Source organism: Pungitius pungitius, chromosome 4 (assembly GCF_949316345.1).
Source record: "Pungitius pungitius chromosome 4, fPunPun2.1, whole genome shotgun sequence".
Classification (NCBI taxonomy): domain Eukaryota; kingdom Metazoa; phylum Chordata; class Actinopteri; order Perciformes; family Gasterosteidae; genus Pungitius; species Pungitius pungitius.
In genome coordinates, this window is record NC_084903.1 from 15,767,691 (window position 1) to 15,790,824 (window position 23,134).

A 23,134-nucleotide genomic window follows, 5' to 3' on the forward strand; every position below is an offset into this window, starting at 1 on the left:
GTGCGCGTGTGCGTGTGTGGTTGTGCATGTGTCAAAATGTGCCACGGCCTTTTGGATATATTTCCCCTTAAATCATATCACTAGACTATTTCGTGTTGACTATTAAGCACCCAACACATTACAAAGGCAAGATAACATGGCAGCGGTGTGATTTAACCCTCGTCTTTCGTCCTAAAAAAAGCAGCACAGAATCTCCGTAGTTACGATCAAAGTTAAACTTTTAAAACAAACGCAGAAACTTCCGCACCCACCTTTGATTGAACGGGCTCCCCACAGTGCTGCCACTCTGTGAGTGGAACAGAGCCAATCCACGGCCAATCCGGATTAAACTCCTTAACTTTGAGGATAATTTTAAAAAAAAGTAAAAGAATTGCTTTTTTTTTTCAGTGGTGAGCAGATGAAGAGAGGCAGCTGCTTTGCTACAGTCACTTGCTTCCTTGCCAGTAAAGTCAATCTGTAATTTCAGATGAGGCTTATGAACTGACAGTTGATTTACTTCATTGTTGTGGTTCTCTGTTCAGCTTCATTTATTTAAGCCTCACGGCTAACACTGCTAAGTTATTATAACTTTCTACTTTTTTTACATTTCACGGCATTAAATGACATAAATCGCATTAGGGTTCAAATGTGACTGTTGTTATTAATCTATTCACCCTTTACCTTACCCTACTTTCCTCGAGCATTTTTATCCCTCCCTTGTTCGTACTCAGACTGAGCTCTGCACTACTATACCGGGATTTGTTTTGGAAAGACTTTTGATATTTCCTGTAATTCCAGCACCAGGTCTGGGTTTGAGCTGTAATGTTTTCTTTGTGTAGCTTTACAGTATATTTTTTGGTGTCAATCATTTTTGTGATTTTCTGTTAATGTTGTACAAATTTGTACAACCTAGGATATCAAAAAACTGTGATTACATTGTTTATTATATTGAGCCAAATGACCCACAAGATATGGTTGTGTTCAAAATGCTTGAGATTTATTTTACTTATGTAAGCCTACAGCACTGCTTTATGCAGCATAAGGGAGCGAAAACGTTCAACTCTAACTGTCACTTTTAAAAATGGAGATGCCATGTAGCCATTCAAGAATACCAACTTCTCATATTTAGGGACTGACAAGTCGACATGTGTTTGAGAAAAAACTAAATTCTGACATTCCTACTTAAATATATCTATAAAAAAAACCTGACAATACAGTGTACATTTCTTAAGGAAAGTTAGTAAAATGTAACTAACCATGTGGTGAGTCACACAGACAGTAACAAACTTAAAGACATAGAATGAATAAAATCATCTCTTGTCTTCAAGTTCGGACTCTCTCCTCCTCCATATGCTAAATGAGACTTCTTGAAACAAATAACCAACAAGACAAATGCTGCTCTGTATAGTAAGAGGCCGGTTAATGAATGCAGACATAAGTGAGCTAAGCTGTCTAATTTATTATGTTGCCAGGCAACGGGTTGAGGCACCTACAAATTGACGAATGCTATTTTTTATCTGTGCTGCTGGTTAATGGGTTGAGACACATAGTAAAGTGCTTGCTAAATGCCTGCTATTTCCACAACATGATGAAAAAAGCATTAGGGAAAATGACAGTTATTTGGTTTAGAGAAGATGCAACACAGCAATTACCTGCAGGACGGGCTTACAGCGATTGACAAAGCGTCAAACACATATGTATCCCAGCAAGATAGCAGTAGGGAAACGTTCTCTTTTTTGAATGCTTTTTATCTGTGTTGATTCATTTTTAGGTGGTTATGTTTCTGACCAAGTCACCACAACACTGAAAGACATTTTTTTTCTCCCGCTCCACGCGCAGAAACCAACAAAAGCATACACACAGAATCTCAAAAGCCCTTCACTCTTCTTTAATAGTCTTGTTGCTCCTCAGTCCTGCTTTGTGCTGGTTGTGCTTACAAGCTAACGATTTTGTGCCTGTTTTCGAAAGGCATTTAATTTCTTTAGCACTTGGTGGTGGTGGTGGTACGGAAAGGAGCGAAAAGAGAAAATCATCATAAAAAAGCACTCAGAAAAACAACAGACAACAAAGTTGCTGATTCAGCACTTCACACAACTGCAACAAATTGTACAGCACGTCTATAAAAGCTTTTACACATAAGAAGTACAGTGGCAGCTGCACATCACGAGCACCCGTCGGTATTACTTCCTGGCATTCAAAATTGTATTGGTTGCAGGAAGAAATTACTTTTTGAATGGGTTAAGTCTCCTCCACTGCAAGGAAAGAGCTATTGTGCTCAGAGGGGAGACTGAGTGTTGTGTCTAGTGTTTGTATGGCCTGCCTAATACTCTCCTCATGAAGTCCTTGGGTGGACGAGTTTAACAGCACACTCGTGACCCTCTGAGCTGGCTGGAAAATGCTGATGATTTGTTATTGAAGTTCCACATACAAAAAGGACCGGCTCTGAATTCGTATAATGCTTTTCCTAGATTATCATGGAAGAGGGCTTCTTGTGTATTTCTTTACCCAACCCAACCAAGCACGAAGACTTATTTTTGAAGGACTTGTTCTCTCCTCCAGACACAACAATGGCTTTTACCAGTTAAAAAAATCCAATTGCAGATAAGTAACAGATTTGTAATCTGTGTACCGGCAGGTTTGGGGAAAGTTGCAATAGATCTAACGTGGCCAACTGAGTGGCAGTTTGTTGGTAAGTAAAATCAGTTTGCTTTCTCCTTTAATAATAGATGCATGGACAGCCGAACCAAATGTCACAAAAGTAACCATTACTAAGTTATGATGAGAAAATGTTCTGAAAACAATATTGTTTTCTCCACACTGCTAAATATAGCCACATCCTTCACTCCAGCAGCACCAAGCTGACTTATTTCAGACCTGTTTTGGGCAGTCAAAGGTATGATGATGGCTTTTCCTTGGTGTAAACAAAACCTCTCCAGACATTTTATCATTCAGAATGAGGTTACAACTCACAGATTCATGCTTGTCTGTTTCAATTGCTCAACTACCCAAACCAAAGGCAGCTAGTATGTCACATTTCCTAAAAATGTACTCAGGCACCAATGCTACCCCAAAAGAATGAAAGAACCAGAAGAACTTTGGTAGTAACATCGTATTACTACTGATGTACTGACACATTGATGTTGCCTTACAAATAAATATATGATCGCAGTATCTTTAACCCACTGAGGAATGCAGCGTATTACACAAACACTGGTATAGGATTGCTACTTGGTATCGACTAATACCCAAAGCCCCAAAATTGGTACAAAATCCCTACATTGTTTGGCTCATTTTATATAATAAGGTAATGTACTGCAAAGATCTTCAATCCCACAATGTTTGTCAGAATTCCTGTAAGAAACATAAACATGTCAGCTAAATGTAGCGGTTATGCAAGATGAAGATGTAAAACCTTTGTTTCATCATAAATGTTTGCTAACAGCGACTAATCTCCATTTTGAGTTCCGACGCAGTATGACAGCTGCAAAAAGGATTTCAGTGTTCAGCAGAAGTCAAAAGCTTTGGTTACACCAGTCACTGGTGGAGTGACTAGACAAGACACACTGCACATACTGTACGTGTCAAATGCCACGCTCTCCCAGCTCAGAGCCCACGGTGCATCTCAGCGTCCTCTTTCTCACAACTATTTGGAAATAGTTGTGAGAAATGTGCTGTAGACGCCGACATATATACCAAGAAGATAGTCCTTCAACTCTCACTATTGAGCTATGAATTTGAATCTATGTCAAAACTGTATTAGTGTTATCGTCTGCCCATGTGTTAAACTCTGCATCAACAAGCAATATCACAATACATAATTTAGCATTTGCTAGAGAGGAAAGAATGAAAGAGCCAGGAGAGGAGAACGAGAAGAAGGGAGAAGCCGGAAATCAGATCACTAATCTTATGATGTGAGGATTCACCAGGAGTGGGCTATAGCAAAATGACTTCAGTCTTGCCCACTGTATGAGTATCTTGGTGCTGCGTAGGCCATATTGCAGGGAATCACTGTTAGCACTGTCAGAGTAACCTTCCATGAGAGGATAACTTGTTGAAATAAAAAGAATTTGGTCAAATGTAATCCTCCACCTCCCCCCTTTTAAATCAAAGTCAGTTAAGTAATATAGGCAATTAAGCACAATAATGCAATCAACTCCATATTGACTTTACTTAGGTACATCAGATGAACTCTCCCTCATGGCTAAAAATATCACCCTGCGTGCTGCCACAGTTACATTTCATTTACAAACAAGAAAGAGGGCCAGTGTTGATGCTGTACCATTCAAAGCTCTACTTTGATTTTTGGAGAGTTGCTTTGAGGCCATCAGATGTTTATATGCAAATGAATCAAGTCAGCACACATGTAATGATATTTTCTTAGATAGAGCTGAAAAGAAGCTTGATTTGTTGCTTGTCACTTCTTGGAATTAATGTCACTGAACGAATGCGTGTGGAGTCAGTACATCACTGACAGGAGTGACAAGTTGTCTGTGAGAAGAGCAGGGAACAGAGGAGAAGATGAAAATATATGACCTTGTCACTTTGGAACCAGATGAGACGGATGGCATCTCCCTATTGAATGCCCACTGTAACATCCAAGGTATCTTGTATTACTTTGGTAATGCTATCAATTACAATCCTAAAGATATGGAGCGGTTGTGAAACGATTCCTGATGCTGTAATGCGTGGGCCCTGGAGATGTAGGCTGGCGAGATAACCATGACAGAACATATCAAGTCACTGCATAACTATCGCATCACGTCCACGCACGGCACCCTCCATGGGAATGCTTCCTATAAGGCGAAATGTTGTTGAAAGGAAGACGTTTCAAGGGTTCAATGTCAGTGCTGGGTCACGCGCAGCAGTAAAAGAGAGATGTTACAACATTTTATTTTATTAGGACTATGGATGCAATAAACTCCTGATGGTAAATGAAACGTTTCCTTTGACTCTTCAGTGTTAGCTAGTAAAGCTGAGGAAGTGGCTGCAGCATGAGGATTAGGACTTCAGAAGTAATGCTTTTAAGGATTTTAAAACCTTCTTTACCACTGATATAGCAATATTTCTAATGTATATAGATAAGTATATGCTTTTGAATATACAACAGTACAACAAAAAGGCTACTCTGCACAGTGATAGGGTGGGTGTTCTGACTTTTCAAAAGAAACACAGGATTTAAACTTGAACCAGTTATTTTGATTTTTATTGCACCGTCACTTTTACAAGTGCAAGACCGTAAATGGAGCTTAAGCGGTAGTTCTAGAAGGAAGACTCCCTTTATGCCACACGTAATTTAGATATGCTTTAGCTGGTCTTCCAACCTAATCCAATCAGCGGCGATCGGCTGCACCCAGGTGTATGCAACGCTGTGGCTGTAAACCAATCACATAGTCGCTGTCAAACCTTTTAAGGGGTTCTGTCTGTGCTGCTGTCAGGTGTCATTTCAGTGCGAAACCGGATGCGACCCTCCTCCACCTCAGGCACCTCCAGCAGCTATGAGGCATTCTTCGCTCGTTCTGGGTTTTCATCAACTCCCTTCTTCACCACCACCACCAGGGTCTGGACTCCGGGGGGGATCAGAACTAATGACCAGCAGCATGTCTATGACGTCGATAAGGTCCATGATGGATAAATGGTAAAGCTGTGGTTGAAAACCAAGGCACGGAACATGATGAAGACTCACAGCAGCCAAGATTTCACCAATGCAGCTTCAGTGCTGATTGGCTGATATTATTTGGCTATAACAGATCCATGATTGACAGCCGGCTAAATTCTAGATCTGTACTCGGCTGCAGTGGCGGTGAGTAAAACACCGCCTGTACTGCTAGAGAGAGATGCCAATTTAAAAATGGTTTCATCGACTAGTTCATCCAGTCGGCTTTCTGCAGTCTGGTATGAGACACAAGAAGCAGCGATCGGCGACGTCAACTGGCTGCCATCACGAAATGCAACAGCCACCTCACTGATACGAGGGGACTAAGCAGCTGTGGTTTATCAGTTAAGGCAGCATCAGAGCATCCCTCCCCATTCACTCTGCAGCTCAGCGGACTCAAACCATCGACGCCCGGCTGCCTGCTGAGGTTTGACATCACGCTCATTTACTCACCACTGACAGCCAATGTGTCGCTCATGCTTATCATACCCAAATGCTAAATTAACTCTCCATGTGGCTACTTTCATACCTTGTCACTTGAGTTGAAGATAGCGCGTGAGCGTTTCAACCCGTTCCGTCGAGGTGTTATTGAATGAATGGAATGGAATAAATAGAAGTATCCAGAATAAACCATGCATTTTAAACTAGGTTGGGGCCATATTAGGGTTATTACAGCGTACCAGGGTTTTACAGATGTGACTTCATTACAGTCATCAGAACAGACACTGAATCTGAATTCTATGGTGTTGTGTTGATAAGAAGTATTATAGTGCTCAGCACATGCCACCAGAGGTCGTGTCTGCAGTGTAGCAGGCTGCTTAGCTGAGAAAGATGGAGCCTGGGAAAAAAAACGGCAAAAGGTGGCATGTTTTAATAAGCATCAAAGCGTTACTGATTGGAGGTCCATTAAAATAATGGTTTGGAACAAAGCTGAATTTCATAGCCACATAGATTAGGGTTCAACTGCTGTACAATATCTGTAATATATTTTGAGACAACGCACCAACACAATAGATTTAAGCATGTAGACATGATCTAAAAGGTTAAAGTTAGAATGGGGAAGGAAGGTAGTTTAAGGGACTTTGAAAGTGGCACGTGTTGGTGCCAGAAGGTCTGGTTTGACTAATTTCTTTAAACCTGAGCTACTACTATTTGCCTAATCAAATATATCTAGGTCTTACAGGAAATTAATTAGAAAAAGAGAAAAATGTCCATTCCATAGCTTCTGGCGCTTGTGTTTTGGATATGTTAGGGTTTGCCTGCATTATGATGCATGCTTATAAACTATTAGAGCCATGTGGACAGAGATGTTATGTCTCTCAGTGCAGGTTCATCACCTTGACCCAAGCGTGACACGTTTCAAAGGAGGGGGTGCTGATTTACATCATCGTAACTAATGAGTGATTTAAGAGGTGACTGTGAAGATCACCGTGATGGATTTTCACCAATGTGGCTTTTTATTTAAAATGACAAATATTGCTTTTAGCTTTGATCAAAATTGTCCGTTTTGGTCAATTTACGATTTTGGGAAATTAAAAAATTATGATAAAAAAATAAATAAAATAAAAACTTTGAAGCTGGATTAGTTTGTTTAACTTTAGTTCATTATGAATACATACGAGGTAGAGTGAATAAAGTGGAGAAAGAGTTGTGTTGTATTTCATGGTCAAATCCATCATTTCATTTGTACAATACTGTATTGAGCCATGACGTTTGTACAGTAGTAATTCTTTGTTGGATATCCTTTCATAATGTGAGGATGTGACCTGGTAATTGTCAGCTACTATGATTTAAGGCTTCAGGGTGTTGTGATTTACTATTGTCACAATTGGTTCCACTGCATTTTCAGGTCATTTTTTCATCACACCAATGTTGATTTTGGGGGAAATTAGGTCTAAGGTTCCAGTCAAAGATTTTTCTGACTTTGTAAAAAGCATTTTTTAGATACACTGGAGACTTTCAGCAATGATGAACTGGAAAATGAATCTTTTGATTGTTAGAACATAAGTTACTTTACAGCTGCTTTTGAAGTGAATTAACAGCAAGCTTTTTAATTCAAACTCAATTAGAAGTCAAATTAATACAATGACTCGGTGTGTACTCTGGCTCGTCATGGTTGAAGTGTAGGAGTGTACCACCAAGACAATATACTTACTGTACCATGAAATTCACTAAAAATGGAAAAAGGATGATTTTCAATTGGCAAGAAAGTTGACTAATCAAAGTCATTGTAACAGTGATTACCAATGCCATCCATTTTGGCTCAACTAAACTTTTTATGCAGTGTTTCAATAAAGAAAACACAGCAAATGATACATTTTGCATGCCGTTCTGAGGAAATAAACAAAAGGTTTCCTTTTAACCATAAATAATACTCTGATTTAAATATCAGTCATGTTGACAGAGCAGACTGTGGAAATGGAAAATATCCCGCTGAGCCGGAGTTTGCAGATGGATTCCCTTTTGAAGCAGTGTTTCTTTCTGCATGTAACTAATGCGCAAATAAACTTTCAAAGGTAAATGCATTTAGAGCTTCCATTTGCTTTATAGAATATTTCTTTTGCAAGTCTTTTTTAAATATGGAATAGCAGAGGCGAGCTGTTGAGGAGATCTGTGAGCTTTTACTATCAGAACCAGATACACTTTTTCACAGGCACATACAATGTACCTGAACTGTTCTTGGTGTCTTGAGCATTGTGGTGATCGAAACGCAGAGGTATTTAGAACAATAATCAATCATATTTGCTTCTACGTTAATATTCTAAATTAAATAAAGGTCTGAAAATCTTTCTGTTTATGTAAAGGTTATACAAGATGCAACTTGATAATTAATGACCATTATATTGGTTGATCTGTAGCCTTTAATATTTTATCATATGATATGACATTATTTAATAAGGAAAATTATATTTTTATAATTATATATTAAATGATTTTGATTGATAAACACAGAATCTTTAATCAAATTATTCATGATTTGTTTCTGTGGCTCATAACGTCCATGAGGTAACACAGAATATTAGAACACTTCCCATTCAGTTTCAACCAAACAGTATGTTACATAACATCATGACAATTATATGGCAAGATGATATATATGTGAATCTAATGAGGGATAGACTGTACACATAAATTAGGTGATTAGGTTATACTGCAGAGAGGATGTTAGTGGACGAATGAAGCAATTATTCTTTTCCAATTTTCTGACCATAATTCTCAGGTTAAAGATCTACTCTTTAATTAGTTGCGGCTTCCAATCAAAGGCACATTATTGCAGACAGAAAAGAACAAAGTGGATCGATCAGGCAGGAAAAAACAGTCAGACAACTGCCTGCCGACTTAGGAGGTGAGAGGATAAGCAGGGAGTCGTTGGAACAGTATAATGAATGAGCTAAAAAAAAAAAAAAAGGTAGATGTTCAAGAGAGGGAGTGGGTAGTTAGTTAGGAGGAGGATTGAGAAATAGAAATCACACTTCAGAACAGAGAAACAGAGCAGGAGGATGGAAGAGAAAAAGGACAACAGCTAAAAATGATGAAGCAATGAGAGAACGAAGCAGAGAGAGGAGAGGAGCAGGGGAGGACATTATACCAGATCTGAGTGGAGGAAGTCATTTAGTTAAATTTAGCCATCATTTAGAAAGCTCTTCATGTCCCCAAAACGGCTCCGCGCCAGCAGGCTACTGTATGCCACAAAATGCCTGCTAAAATCCAAATTATGAGAGGAGAGGGAAGGAGAGGAGTAAAGAGGAGCAGGCTTGCTATGTGACACCTCTCTCTGTGCTCTGTCTTAGTCAGTGCAGTGACGTCAGCTTTTTAACAGCATTGGTGTCAAATCTGGCCTTCCTCCTGTTTCTAGCGCCAGAAAGACAGCCCGAAAGACATCATTAGAAAGTTAATGTGGCTTTTTTATGCATATTTGTGATACATTTATCGTTAGAAAGTGCATCCTACAGAGGTTGGATGTAATATCAACAACACCTGTGTAATTCTAGTCTACCTTAATTCGCATGCTCCCAACTCTGCAGTCACACTGGAAATGATGGTCCTCGGTATTACATTCAGAGCCTTGACGTACCAGCATACCACTCTTTGCAATCATATAAGGTAATGAAGCCACTCTGCCTCTGGGTGTGTTATTATCCGGGCTTCTGCGCCCTGAGCTTTATTAGCCGGTCCGGTCGTGCATGCTTTTCTAGTCCCTGACTCACTCACTATCCTGCAGACGCCACACTGAACTGTGTTCATACACAAGACTTAGAAAGGATTTTCTCAGCACTGTATTCCCTGGTATTGGGCATTTTTTCTAAATGAAGATAATTTGGTCAAATTGAAGAAATTGCTTTCAAATGTGAAAACTATAGGTTATTTCACCTGTCTATTGGGAACAAACTGTTCAAACTAGAAACTAAACAAGTGCCAATACTTGGCAGAATGGTGAGCAGCTTTTGTTTACTCTCATGCAACAAGCCACCAGATCTGCGTATTCACAGGTTTCTGTAAAAAGCCACTCAGAACGCTGCAGCTCGAGTCTAAGACCGAGATGGATCACCTCCCTCCAGTGCTGAAGCCTTTACACTGGCTTCCTGTCCAACGGAGAATTGACTTTAAAACCCTATGTCTTATGTTTTAATGGCTTTAATGGTTGCGTATCGGACCTGCTACTACCTTACGAACCATCCCGACCCCTCAGATCATGTGGGACGGGTCTGAAGCAGTGTTCAGTTCTTCTGCTCCCCGTATCTGGAACAAACTCCCTGGAAGCTGCACGTCTACTGAGACTGTCAGCGGCTTCAAACTGAGATTGAAGACTTTTCTGTTTGCTGCAAACTGATCCAGATTTAAGGATGAAGTGGAAGCTTTTTACTGTATATTTTATAAACTGATCAACTTGTATTCTTGTTTATTGTCTGTTTTAATTGAATTGTTTTTAAATTCCCTTTTCTTTTGGCTGCGTTGCCGTGGGAGCATTTCGGGGGATCTTTGTCCCTAAACAGGGAGGAAGTCGGGAAGAGATGTTTTTTCTCACGCAGACACATTCACAATGTTCTTGCTGTCAATGTTTGGGGCCGTTAATGTTGGTTTAAGCTTTTCTCATTAGCTGGTCTCATCCATCCAATAGCACAGCAACACATCTTTATTGCTGGCCTATCAACTTCCTGCTGTCTCCTTCATTAATAAGATTATCTTTCTGACCTACGGTTACCATTGTTACCTGCCTGATGCTGTTGCCTGCGTCCCTCCACCTCCTGATCGACGGCCATTCTTTGCAGATTCGTCATTTCACCAGAATCCCCCTTCAACACCACCAGGGTCTGGACTCCAGTACAAAAACTCCCTGTCAAAACGGTATCATCACACAGAACACATGGCACTCAACAATTAGCGTCTCTTCATAAACTGATAATTTGTTTGCCTGTGAGAATGTATTGCCACATGTGTCATGTCGTCATATAGCCAACAAACTATAGTTCTGTCTATGGCACATTCCTTGTTTTAATAACGCAAGGCAGAAAAAAAGAGTCGTGAGGATTTTCTAGTTCTGTTGTTTGTCATCTTTGTCTCTGGTAGTATCCATGGTGTCTCCAAAAAAGCAGCTACAGGCTGCTGGCAAGCTACCCTGTGTCGTCTTGGGAGTGTTCGTTCGCTGAAGACGCTGTGTGCGATGCCCTGAGACAGCAGCTTCAAAACCACGCAGCTCAAGGCGAGAAGGAACGCAAACGGGACTTTGAGGTACGTCGCCTACACTCACAGACACAGAGGGATGAGGACAGAGGCCCAGATAGAGACGTCCACACGAGATTGCACTTGTAAAACAATCATGAAACAATAGAGATTTTAAAAAAGACAACGTGGAAAAGACTTGTAACTTCCAAGGAATTCACATCCGGTGGTCGTTGTTGCGATAATACCAATTGCATGGAAGACCTTCAAAGAATACCTCCAACATGTCAAACCAAAGATCTGATTGGTTGAAGAATATGACAATCAATAACAACGCCCCCATGTACTTTAATCTGCAAAGTAAGGACCTCTTTCAGATACCGAAGCTGATTCTGAAGCAGCGCTGCAGGTTGGAATCAGAGTGGCAGAATAAGACAGGAGCTGTGCAATCAGAAAGTAAGCTTATGTCAAAATACATAATAATACATTTAGTGTATTTATAAGAAAAAAATAAAGGATAAAATAGTTATAACTTTGTGATTCTATTAATGCCAGCAGGGACGGCTTAGCTGACACTGCTCAGCAGCTCCAATATCTGTGGTATAAAACAACTTTTAAAAATCTTCTCATCTTCTTTCTATAAACTCTGTCCTGATGTGCCATCCCGTTTCCCTGAGGGTGTCGCTGCATACAGGCTTCGTATCTGTGCTGTAAGCTGCTTTGCTGCTAGCAGCATGCAGGGCCACAGTGCAGCTAGAGCTAACTCTTATAGCGATAATGGCTTATTGTCTGCTTCCCCTCAACCATCAACAGATTACAGGTGTGTCAACACGAAGGCTCTCCCTTTCCCTTTCTCTTCATTCCTCTACTTCTCCCCCTGTTCGTTGTCTCCTCACCTCTCTCTATCTCTCTCTCTCTCTCTCTCTCTCTCTAGCTCTCTTATCTCATTCTTTTTTCTGTAGAAACCAACTCACTCACTCTCTCATCTTTCACCCACCCCACACCACCACATATCATTTCTTAACATGCTCTCTCCATTTTCAGACATAATCAGGTTCTCTTCACTGCCAGAAACACAGGAAAACTGCAGTGTAAGCCAAGGCCCACCACCACCACCACCATTCATTCCTCCACCTCGCTCTTTCTCCCTGCGTCTCTCATTCTGCCATAGTGATCGGAAAGCTGTTCATAATAGCAACACAGGCCGATGTGGTCATCTAACATTTAACCAATGATCTACGAACACATACCCATGGAGAGAGAGGGGCAAATGAGAGTGGAAAAGGCATGAAGAATGAAACGGCGGACAGAAAGAAGAAAGAGGGGGAAAAGATAGCGAAGCTAAGGGGCAGAAATATGAAAAGGGTGGAGGATGAGAGATACTGAGAGAGAAAGAGAGAGGAGAAACTGAGAGGAATGTTGGCCCGGGATGCATGAGAGCAGCACAGGAAGGGGATAAAATGGAGCAAGAAAATAAAAGGTTGGTAGGAGGAGGAGGAGGAGGAGGAAGTGCTGGGGAGCAGAAGTGGAGAATGAAGAGAGAGGAGGAGAAATAGATAGAGGGCAGATGAGAGTGTGACAGGAGAGTTATTTCAGTGGTCATATAGACATCTCAATGAAAATGCCAACAACCTAATCAAAGGACTCGAAAGGGCAGGGAGAGGAGAGAGAGACACCGAACAAAATCAAGGACAGTGAGGAGGAGTGAGGTTGAGTACGAGAGAGGAAAGACAGAAAGGGACAGATGGAGAGAAGGATGGAGAAACTTTGAGATGGAAGGGAAAGGAGGGCAGTTAAAAGGGGGAGAGAGAGAGAGAGAGAGAGAGAGAGAAAGGAATGAAATTGAAGAAAAAAAACATGGAGGAAAAGAAGGAAAAGGGATTTGATACATAAACCGTAGAAAGGAGAATCAAAGTTGTGGATGACAAGAGGGCAGAAGACATGAGGCGAAAGAAAGAGAGCAGAGATGCGATAAAGGATGAGTGCAGCGCTATAAGGAAAGAATATGTGAGAGGGAATAGCTTGCTTTTTGACATTCAAGAAGCACTTTAAAACTCCTCATAAAAGCAGCGCATTGTCTAATGTGCTGAAGATGTACTGAATGGCCCTGATACTGTCTCGCTTTGCAAAATGTGGCAGAATTAGAACAAATTTGAGTCAAGAACGTCATTCAAAATCCCCTTAACTAGTCTGAAAAATAAAGTCAGACTAACCCATGGCAACATTTCCAAGCAGGACTTCAGATAGGTGGGCAGACGGACCGGGAGACAGGCAGAGAAGCTGTGCTATTTAGCCATCATTTGTCAGACAGAAGTAAGCGATTGCCATTGTTCAGATTTAATGGCCTGTAAAGGACAATGCAACATCAATTTTCATACAGCTGTAAGTGTGTCTGTGATGAAAGAAGAACAGGGAGGAGAAGTGAGAGGATGTGTGTGTGAGGGAGCAGGTCTGAGTGTGTGTAGCTGATCCTGCGACGCTGGAGTCTTGGAGCCTTTTACAACCTTTCCTTTATTATTGCCTTATCCTGGGCTTAAGGCCTTCCCTCCTCCTCCTGCCCTCTCTTCTCCTCCTCCTCCTCCTCCTCCTCCTCCTTAACCCCCTCCCCTTCTCCCTGACTCACTCCTCCTTTGACACTCATCATTTCTCTCAGTCTCTACATCGATCTCTCTTTCTTATCCAGGTGACAGGGCAATATTGCTCAGTTAAACCTTAGAGATGTCAGCAGGGCATTAGAACCCCCAGAGCTTTAGCCTTGAACCATTTTAATCTTCTACTTTTTTCTACTGTAATTTTATCATTGCCCCTTGGTTATTCAATTTGGTTTAATACAATTCAATTTGATTTGATTTGGTTTAATCTGATTCTGCAGGATTTTGTTGGATAAAATCCTCATATTTCGGGAGACGACGTAAAAAGCACATTGTGGTCTTTAATGGAAACAAATAAAAACTAAATTCAACAAGAAAACAATTTAACAGCCATTATGTGCCTATAAATGTCTTGGCCTATGGACCCTGGAAACTAATTTTAAACCTTTTTGTAGAATTTAAACACATTTAAGAAGCCTCCTTCCAACTCATCCCATCTGCTCTCTCTCCTCTCTCCTCCCATCCTGTTCTGGCATTACGAAGGCCCTTGTAAAAAGCCTTCAACAAATCAGCATTTGCCTTGGTCATTCACGTAGCCAGCCTGTAACACAACCAATCAACCAGCAAGTCGCTCAATCAAGTTAACAACCAGTCCATCAGTCCATTTCATCTGCTATATCAAAGTGACAGTCAGCCTGTCAGCGAGTCTTTTGGCCAGTTGGCACCTCATCCCTCCCTCACCTACTGCCTTCCCTGTAGGGCTGTACCCGCAGTGGCAACGTCTATCCCTGGACCTTTCCAACAGCGCTCCTATGATGTCGGTTTTCACCGAGCTAACATCTATTAACACCCTCCTGGTTTATACCTCCGTCCCTCTGAATCTCTTTTGCAGGCTCTCTTACTCTGTCCTGACTGTCTTGCTCGCTTTGTTCACCACGGGGACCTTTTCTTTTTGCCGTGTCCTTACATTATAGGTTCAACACTGCTAGCGACCATTACTGATCATTAAAAATGGATAGAATAAGAATGATGCTACTGAAGCAACGATAGCCTGTGGCTGGTGCATTTATCACATGAAGAGACACACATGCGCCGTCCTAAAATGCATTAACACCAATTTACACGCAAATATACCGGCAAAAAAGAAACATGCAAGTCTGGCAACAGATGCACGCCTCCAACTATAAAAAATAAAAGGAAACTCACTGCTGTGTATGTTTGGGCTCTAACTGAGCTTATTTGCAAGTTCAAACATCCACACTTTAAGGGTAGACAGTTTAAATTCCTTTGCATGGACACACTCATACAAGCAAATGCACCCACTTGTGCAAACTTGTTTAAACAAGCAAACACTAATACACATACATAAACAAATTCAAGACCAACCGATTTACTTTCAATGTGCAACACTACATTAATATGACATACAGGGTCTACAGTGTTTGCATGACTGCACTAGGAAAAGCTGTGTAAATACACATGATGTTTAGATAAAGTGGCACAAACCAATTTTTGCTCATGCACGGACATTTATACAGAAAAGGGCACTCAAGCACGGAATAATCCCATCAGAGCTCCTCCATAGCACACACGCACACACAGATCTAACACTAACCCTAATCATTTATCTTGGAGGCCGAGACAAACAGTAACACTAGCAGAATGTTTAGAGTGATTTATCATGTGCAGAGGTTTCAACTTTTTACAGATAAAAAAGTACAACACTCACACATTTCACAGAGCAGTGAACCCGATAAAATGATTGACAGCTGTGTTAAAACACTGGACTGCTCAGAAGATAAGTGACACGTGATTTAAATAAAAACACAGGAAAAGACCCTGAGTGAGAGAGGATCACACTTGAGAAACCGAACCCTTTGCCAACCTGGAGAGTAATTATTACTGTGGCTCTTTGTATTTCTTTCAGTGTCTCACTGTCTCATTCTCTCCCTAAAATCACATTAATGGATGAAAGTAGCTTCCGCTGCTGCTGACTCGTTGCTTTGAAATGGAAATGGAACTCATTGGCTCCATACGCGAAGCACACATATACACACACACACACACACACACATACTGTACACGACCCATAAACACACACACACACACACACACAAAGCGTAGGTGTTCTTTAAAATTGTCTCTCACACGCACTATCTATGCCCCTAAACCACGGAACCAAGCGAGAGAATAACTGAAATAACACTAATGTAACATTAACAGACACATTAGACAATTAATGTTAGCCCGCTAGCCAGCCATTAGCCTACAAGCTAATAGAAAATGTCAAGCTAACAGAAAGCCAAAGCGAACTAAATAAACCTGAAAAAGTGCTACATTAACAGATAGGTTGACCTTTTTATTGGGCAGAGAGCAGCACCAAACCAACAGTTTCTCAGGTTTCAAGCTCCAGGGTGGTACAGCTAAAAGAAATTAATTGGCTGTGCATAGAATCTTTATTTGAGCTAAAACATCCAACGTCCAAGTGTCTTTTAGCAAGACACTGAATCCGTACAGCTTCTACAAGCTCACCCTGCACGCTCATCAAAAATATATTTTCCCTACCTGTATCAGTAATTACCATATTACTTTTATCTGTGTTATTTTAGCTTTTTAGCCCTGGGATACACCACAGTGCGGCACAGTTTTAAATTAATAGCCCTACTTCAACAAATTCAGCATCCTCAACAACAATTTGCTGACTCACTAGTGCCTAGAATCACAGTTAATAATCAACGTATGCAATATCAATCCTGGCACCCAAAGATAGAGCAAAAAGCCATTTTCTATGTATAAGTTTAGCCCATTACTTTGAGGTGATTAGTGTTTACTTCCAGTTTCTCCTTCGCTTTCCTCAAACTAACACTGGATGCAAACATGATGTCGGTTTCAAAGGGGCTTCAGGCGCGGGTTTCTTACTGAGCGTAGCACTCAACAACAATCCGTGCAAAACAACTGGGCACGACGCGCACTTGCGAATGTAAGTCATGATGTATTTTAGCTCAAAACAAACTACACGTGAATCTTTAAACTGCATTGGAGAAATCAATTTGAATCAGCAAACTAATTTGAAAGATTACAAGTTTAAGTTACAAAACCCCTTCTAAAAGTATAAAACGCAGTGTGTTCTGAGCAACCTTCCACCTTGACTTCAGTTTGTATTTCTTCTTTTCTCTTGTAACAATACAAGCAGCAAATAGAATCACATAAATGGAGGCACGTATGTATACACAACAGTCAGTTTGCCACTCAACACTTGCTGGAGAATGTTACACGCAATCTTTTTGTGTTGATAGAAATGTTTGGAAAGCATGAATTTGAATAGCATAAACTACACTTGAATTTAATGCAAACATGGAACGGAAAATGCAAAGCACCATTTCTTGACCACAAAACGCTACGACCAAAATATACGCATTACCGCAAACATAGCAAATGGAAAGAAAATGGTGGAAGTTATCCACTTCACTGGATCGTCCACAAATATACCTTGACTGTTGATGTTTGAATAAATTGTCAACTGAAATTGGTATATATGTTGTCATGGAAGTCTTGTAGCCACACGGACTGATCTTTCATTACAAACTCCAGTTGAGAGGCTGATTTCATGCTTATTTTTAGAGCTGGCTGGCTGAGTAATCCTGCGTTATGAAATAACCCTCAGCTCCCACCACAGCGAGGCGTCTGCATCACAAGGTACAGAAAAACAGCAACAAACTGCTGTGCCAAAGTGTCCGCATTAAAAGCTCTACACCTGCTAAATTAAAGGTTCTAACCCATGATGTAACTCCCAAGCCCTTATGGCCTGCTGCAGCACAGAGCTCTTCTGGCATCTATCACTCTAGGTTTGGTTAATGTGCTGGATGTACTCAGCCAGGACTAGCAGTCAAAACTTTAAATATAATGGTCTCTTTTAGATTGGTTTAAAGATTTCAGAAAAAAAAACATTAATTTGGTGGTTCAGAAAAAGAGGCTGACAAACGCTTGAGACATGGCATTTACTCAGGCATACTAATGGGTGGTAAAACACAATTGGACCCGCTATGCAACAGCACTTTTATGATGTTCATAATTTCAAGCTCTGTCGTGCTATTTCATTTGATGTACGCAAGCAGTTTTCTTATTCCTCTTTTTCATGCTGTGTGCTCTGATTTGAAATGACAGATAAATGAACAATTCGTCATTGTGATACAGTATTTACTGCAAACATGAAATATTTGAGTCAGGTCATTAATATCAACGGATTTAAAAGCCCCGTTTGCTCGTGCCTTTGGGTCAGCTCGGTGGATTTCCCTCTTATATCTGAGGTATAAATTCAGGGCGGACAGGGTTATGATGTCATTACTTAATGCCAGACATTACTAGCCGAGCTGCACAAGATGGAAAAGTCATTCTTGATTAATCGCATCTGCCGGGGAATACATTTTCATTTTCTGTTTCACTTTGTCTCCCCGTGCATAGCAGTGCCTCTTTTCTCCCTGCCCCAATGTCTCTTTAACACACTTGCTCTGATCTCAATCTCTCTCTCTCTCTGTCTTCACACAAAGTCTCTGCTCTCTCTCCTGCATTAGTGTAATGTATGTAGGCCATGGCTCTTTTAAAAGTTCTGTCATTTGAACACTATGATGATTGATTACTCGCTCATTTTCAAGCCAGCGTGGCTAAAACACAATAAAACACACATTTTCTTTCCAGCTTCATGAGCATAATGACCCATGCACACTTGACATGTAGCGCTTTCATCCGATAGTAGACTAGACTTTGTGACACAGTAGGAGTTTGGCTTCACGTGGTTTGCACCTTGAGTACATTAAAATGATCTCCGCGGTGGATAACTGTATTGAAGTGTGTGTGTGTTTTCCGTAGTGTCACTGGACAACGAGAAGGACCCTCATTGGTACTCGGTAAGATGGCCCACTCTTTCTGATGCACACGTGTGTACACACACACGTACAAGGATTATTGCACTTTACTCAAGCTCAGATTGTTTGAACTGTGTGTAAATTCCGGTGTGACTGAGGGGATTCAATTATTATACAAGTACCTGAAAACACTGACCAAAATGTCTCTCTGTCTGTGCGTGTGCCTTTTAGTCTGTCTCTCCCACGCAGAGTTGAAAGTTATAAGTGCTTATGCTTCTAATACGTAGGGAGGAGAAAATTATTCATACCCACATGCAAAGGGAACCCCACACAAATGTGCACACCGGCACAAGCGCAGAGATGCACACAAATAGGCAGAGGCACATATGTGCGTTATAACTACTGATCAGAATATATGCTGCAATTATTTCAACTCCTGGGTTTTGTTTTAGATAGAAAACGTGTGTTGAACATCACGAAAGCAAACCATTCAAATTTGAAAACAATATACAAGCATTTAAAAATAGTGTTTAACACATAATTGTAAAATTGTAGCTGAAATCAGCTGTACATGCAAATATAGCTCAAGTGTCACAATGTGGCCCAAGTGCTGGACCCCTGTCATGTGATAACAGCAGATTTTATATTGGGAATGATATATATCATCATTATTATTATCACTGATTATTGAAATCTTTCACAGTGGATTTTGCTTACAGAAATTCACCCATTAATAACACCCTGAGTTGTATGTACCTACAGTGGATTTGAATTGGGCGGATAGCTCGGTTTAATTAGCCTTCTTCTCCACCACAGAAACAGTGCTTGTATGTGTTTGTTTGTGTGTGTGTGTGTGTGTGTGTGTGTGTGTGTGTGTGTGTGTGTGTGTGTGTGTGTGTGTGTGTGTGTGTGTGAGCGTGTGTGTGTGTGTGTGTGCGCGTGTGTTTGTGAGAGCGTGAGTGAGTTTGTCAATTTCCCATGTGTGGGGCATTAGTATGCCAGGCAGGGGGACAGACCGCTAGCCCCAATATCTTGTTGTTTGGCATTGATTCAAAGTCAGCTAATTGTCACCGTGTGCATGTAAGTGCATGCTTGTGCATACTTGTGTGTGTGTGTGTGTGTGTCTGTTCAGGTTTTAGTGTCCATATAAGGACAAAACAATATAAACCTTTGGAAACAGAGCTTTTATCATTTCATTATTTAATCAAAAAAAGAAGGACAATAAGTCATTGAAATGTCTGTCAGTGCCTGTTTATGTCTGTGAACAAAAATGAGTGCTTCCTGGTCTCAGTAGGGGTCTAAAATGAAATTATCAGACATGTTATTCTAATGTGTGTGTGTGTATGCACATGAATGAGTGTGTGTGAAATGTTTGTTGTCATACAGTCACCTGTAGAGTGTAATTAACAATATAGCAATTATACAATAAAAGCACTAGCTGGGATTAATGGAATTATCAACACAGTTCCACATTCGGACGTGACTTGGCTGAAACAACCTGTTGATGAATGAGCTGAATATATATTATTTCTCTCAGCAGTTTGGCAGTTAAATGTATGGAAGGATTGTACAGGAGGGAGGCAATATTGTTACATTGGCATTCAGTAAGCAAAACCATGCTACAGTATTAACACGATTTCCATAAATCCGTGTTCGTATGAATGAGTTAATATTGATCAATCCAAAACCTTGATATTTTTGGGGGATTTCATTTTGTTTTGTTAGTTAGTTTACTTTCAGATTTTATGATGTAGTGGTATGCACTTTTGGATGAACTTACTGCTACATTTTAACTCTAGATTTAATTAGTGTGGTGATTATATAAAAAACTTCTAATATAACTGTCAAAACAAAAAATACAAAAAGCTTAACCTCAACCTCAAGATCTCCAGAATCAAAAACAAGCTCTGATTATGACAACTTGTTACTCCAGTTTTGTGCTGCCTGGGGAGTTTATTTTGTCCTCCAGTTAAACATACTTGACTTTTTATGACATTTTTAAGCGACATTTTCAGTCAATCAATAATTGGAATATCAAATGCGACATCAGACATCAGAAAAAGCTGAAAACCATATGGGCTTTGAGGTTTGACGAAATACATTATTGCCAACCTCCGTCTGTCTTTCCAGATGTCGGTCTTCCTTTTCATTTTCTTAAATTGTCTTTGCACTTTGATAAATAAAATAGCTGCAGGTATGCAGCTTGCAATGTATGAGTGCGACAGAGAAATCTGCTTATGTGTGTGGGCCAAAATAATGCAGATCGCACAGCTGAAAAACGCGGGAAACACAGTCACAAACAAGTGCGCACATATAGATGGGAGTGAAAGATGAAACACGGGTGGAAACAAGAAGCAGTCCATCACAAACAGCTTAAAGAAGCCATCATCCGAATCCGACTCTTTTACTCCAATGACTTTGATTCCAGGCCGACTGAATGGAACCAAATATCGCTACACATGCAATTATCAGGAAATTGAACATTGTCGAGGAACAATTTGGTTGTGTACCGAAGACTGGGAAAAGCGGACAGATGTGTGCATGTGTGTGTGTGTGTGTGTGTGTGTGTGTGTGTGTGTGTGTGTGTGTGTGTGAGAGGGATTGAGAGAGAAACGCAGAGGGACAAGCATTGAGAAAGAGAGGGAGGAAAAGGGCACACAGAGAAGCTATTGATAAACAGTAACAGTGAGCGCCAAACGATGAGAATGTTAACACTCTCCATTCTGTCCGTGTTCAACATTAGACGACGTCCTCGGTGACTAAATCCCCACCAACAGGGAGCTGCTGGGCTGCTGACACACAGCATCATATCCCTGTCACACCGTCAGAGACAACCGCTCCTCTGTGTGTGGTGACTCCACACAATCATGTTATACAGCAGGCATGGGATTTCCTCTCCAGATGCCCCCCAGGAGAAACGGACCGTCATCTCCCCCCCTGTCTGGGGCCTGCTCAACTGTAGACAGTAACACAAGTTGCCAAGACGTTGCCTCATACCAAACAAGATGTTAACGGTTTCTGTTTCAGACGTGATCCCCTTGATGTCTGCATGAAGTCTGGGTTAAGTGACGTGGGCTTTTCTTTTCTTTTTCAAGTTGGTTTTATTTGTTTTGGAAACAATATCCGCAAAGCGGCGGCCCCAAAAAATGAGCATGCCCATGCTGTTCCCCTGGTGAAATGTCGTGTCCAAGTTTGGGCACTGCGCTCTCTTTCTCTCACCAAGCGCGCACACGCACACGCGCAAACACAAACACACACACACACACAAAACCCAGTGTCCGTGCATGTTGGCTCGATCTCTCTACCTCTCGCTATCCCGAACACGCGAGGAAAAAAGTACACACGGACGCCATCCCTAGAGACAAACGCGCGCGCACACACACACACACACACACGCTTACACGCTTAAACTCTCGCTGTCTCTCTCTCTTGAATGCACACTCACACACACACACGCGCACACACACACTGTCGTTGTCCGCGGCAGGCAACGAAGCGGAAGTAATCGACCACCTTTCACGTGCGCACTCACACGCAAACGAGGCAACCTGCGATTATTGTGCTGCCTTCCAACACATGCATGCGCGCACTCACACACACACAGGCAGGCGTGCAAGCTCCCGGGCGCGCACCCAGACGCGCGCGCGCGCACACACACACACACCGAAAACCTCCAAAACTCACCCTTGGACGAGGAGAAATCCCCGAAGAGAAGCCCCAGCAGGAGGAGAAGCGGGAGGTCGCGTCTCAACCGGCCGGTGTTCTTCTCGCTGAGCCTCCTCCCCACCAGCAGCATGTCCGGTGCTCCCAAATCCGTCATTCTGCTGTTAAATAAATCCCAGCTGGCTTAATGTTTAAGCCTTGCTCCCCACCTTGGTGGCTCTGCTTGGTTGAAGGAAGCTGGAGGGGGGTGAAGGAGGACGGCAGCCCCCCTCCTCCTTTCCCTTTCGTTTTTTTTTATTAAAAAAAAAGACACCTGGAGATCACTCACGAACACCCCGCACACACATGTCCATGCTGACGTGTGGACAGGATAACCGGTGACGGGTGGTCGGTCTGAGATCGGGCAACACGCTTCTGGTGTGAGCTGTCATAGCAGAGACCGGAGGACCGGAGGGGAGAGAGATGAAGAGATGCAGTGAAGGAGAGGAGAGAGTTGGCTGGTAGGTCCGCACAGCACAGCGAGCGAGCGACGACTGAGTGAGAGGGAGAGAGGGAGAGGGGGGGGGGAGTGAGAGAGGGAGGGGGGAGAGAGGTGTTAGTCGGGGAAGTAAAGGAGAAGGAGGAAAAGTGGATGAGGAGGAGGAGGAGAAGAGGGGGAGGGGGGGGGACGTGAGAAGTAAAAATAAATAAATAAAAAGAGACGAGGGGGGTGGAAAAGAGGGATT

General features: G+C 41.6%; 1 protein-coding gene across 2 annotated transcripts in view; it reads right to left on the reverse strand.

Annotated features, from left to right (window-relative positions):
- LOC119225135 (CUB and sushi domain-containing protein 1-like) overlaps positions 1 to 22,931 on the reverse strand; it is a 282,822-nt gene extending 259,891 nt beyond the window's left edge. For both annotated transcript variants that reach the window (XM_037482822.2, XM_037482815.2), the window contains exon 1: positions 22,431 to 22,931. In XM_037482822.2, the coding sequence (XP_037338719.2) occupies positions 22,431 to 22,566 (136 nt within the window). In that variant the 5' untranslated portion in view covers positions 22,567 to 22,931. The remainder of the gene's footprint in view (positions 1 to 22,430) is intronic.
- Between the last annotated feature and the right edge of the window lie 203 nt (positions 22,932 to 23,134).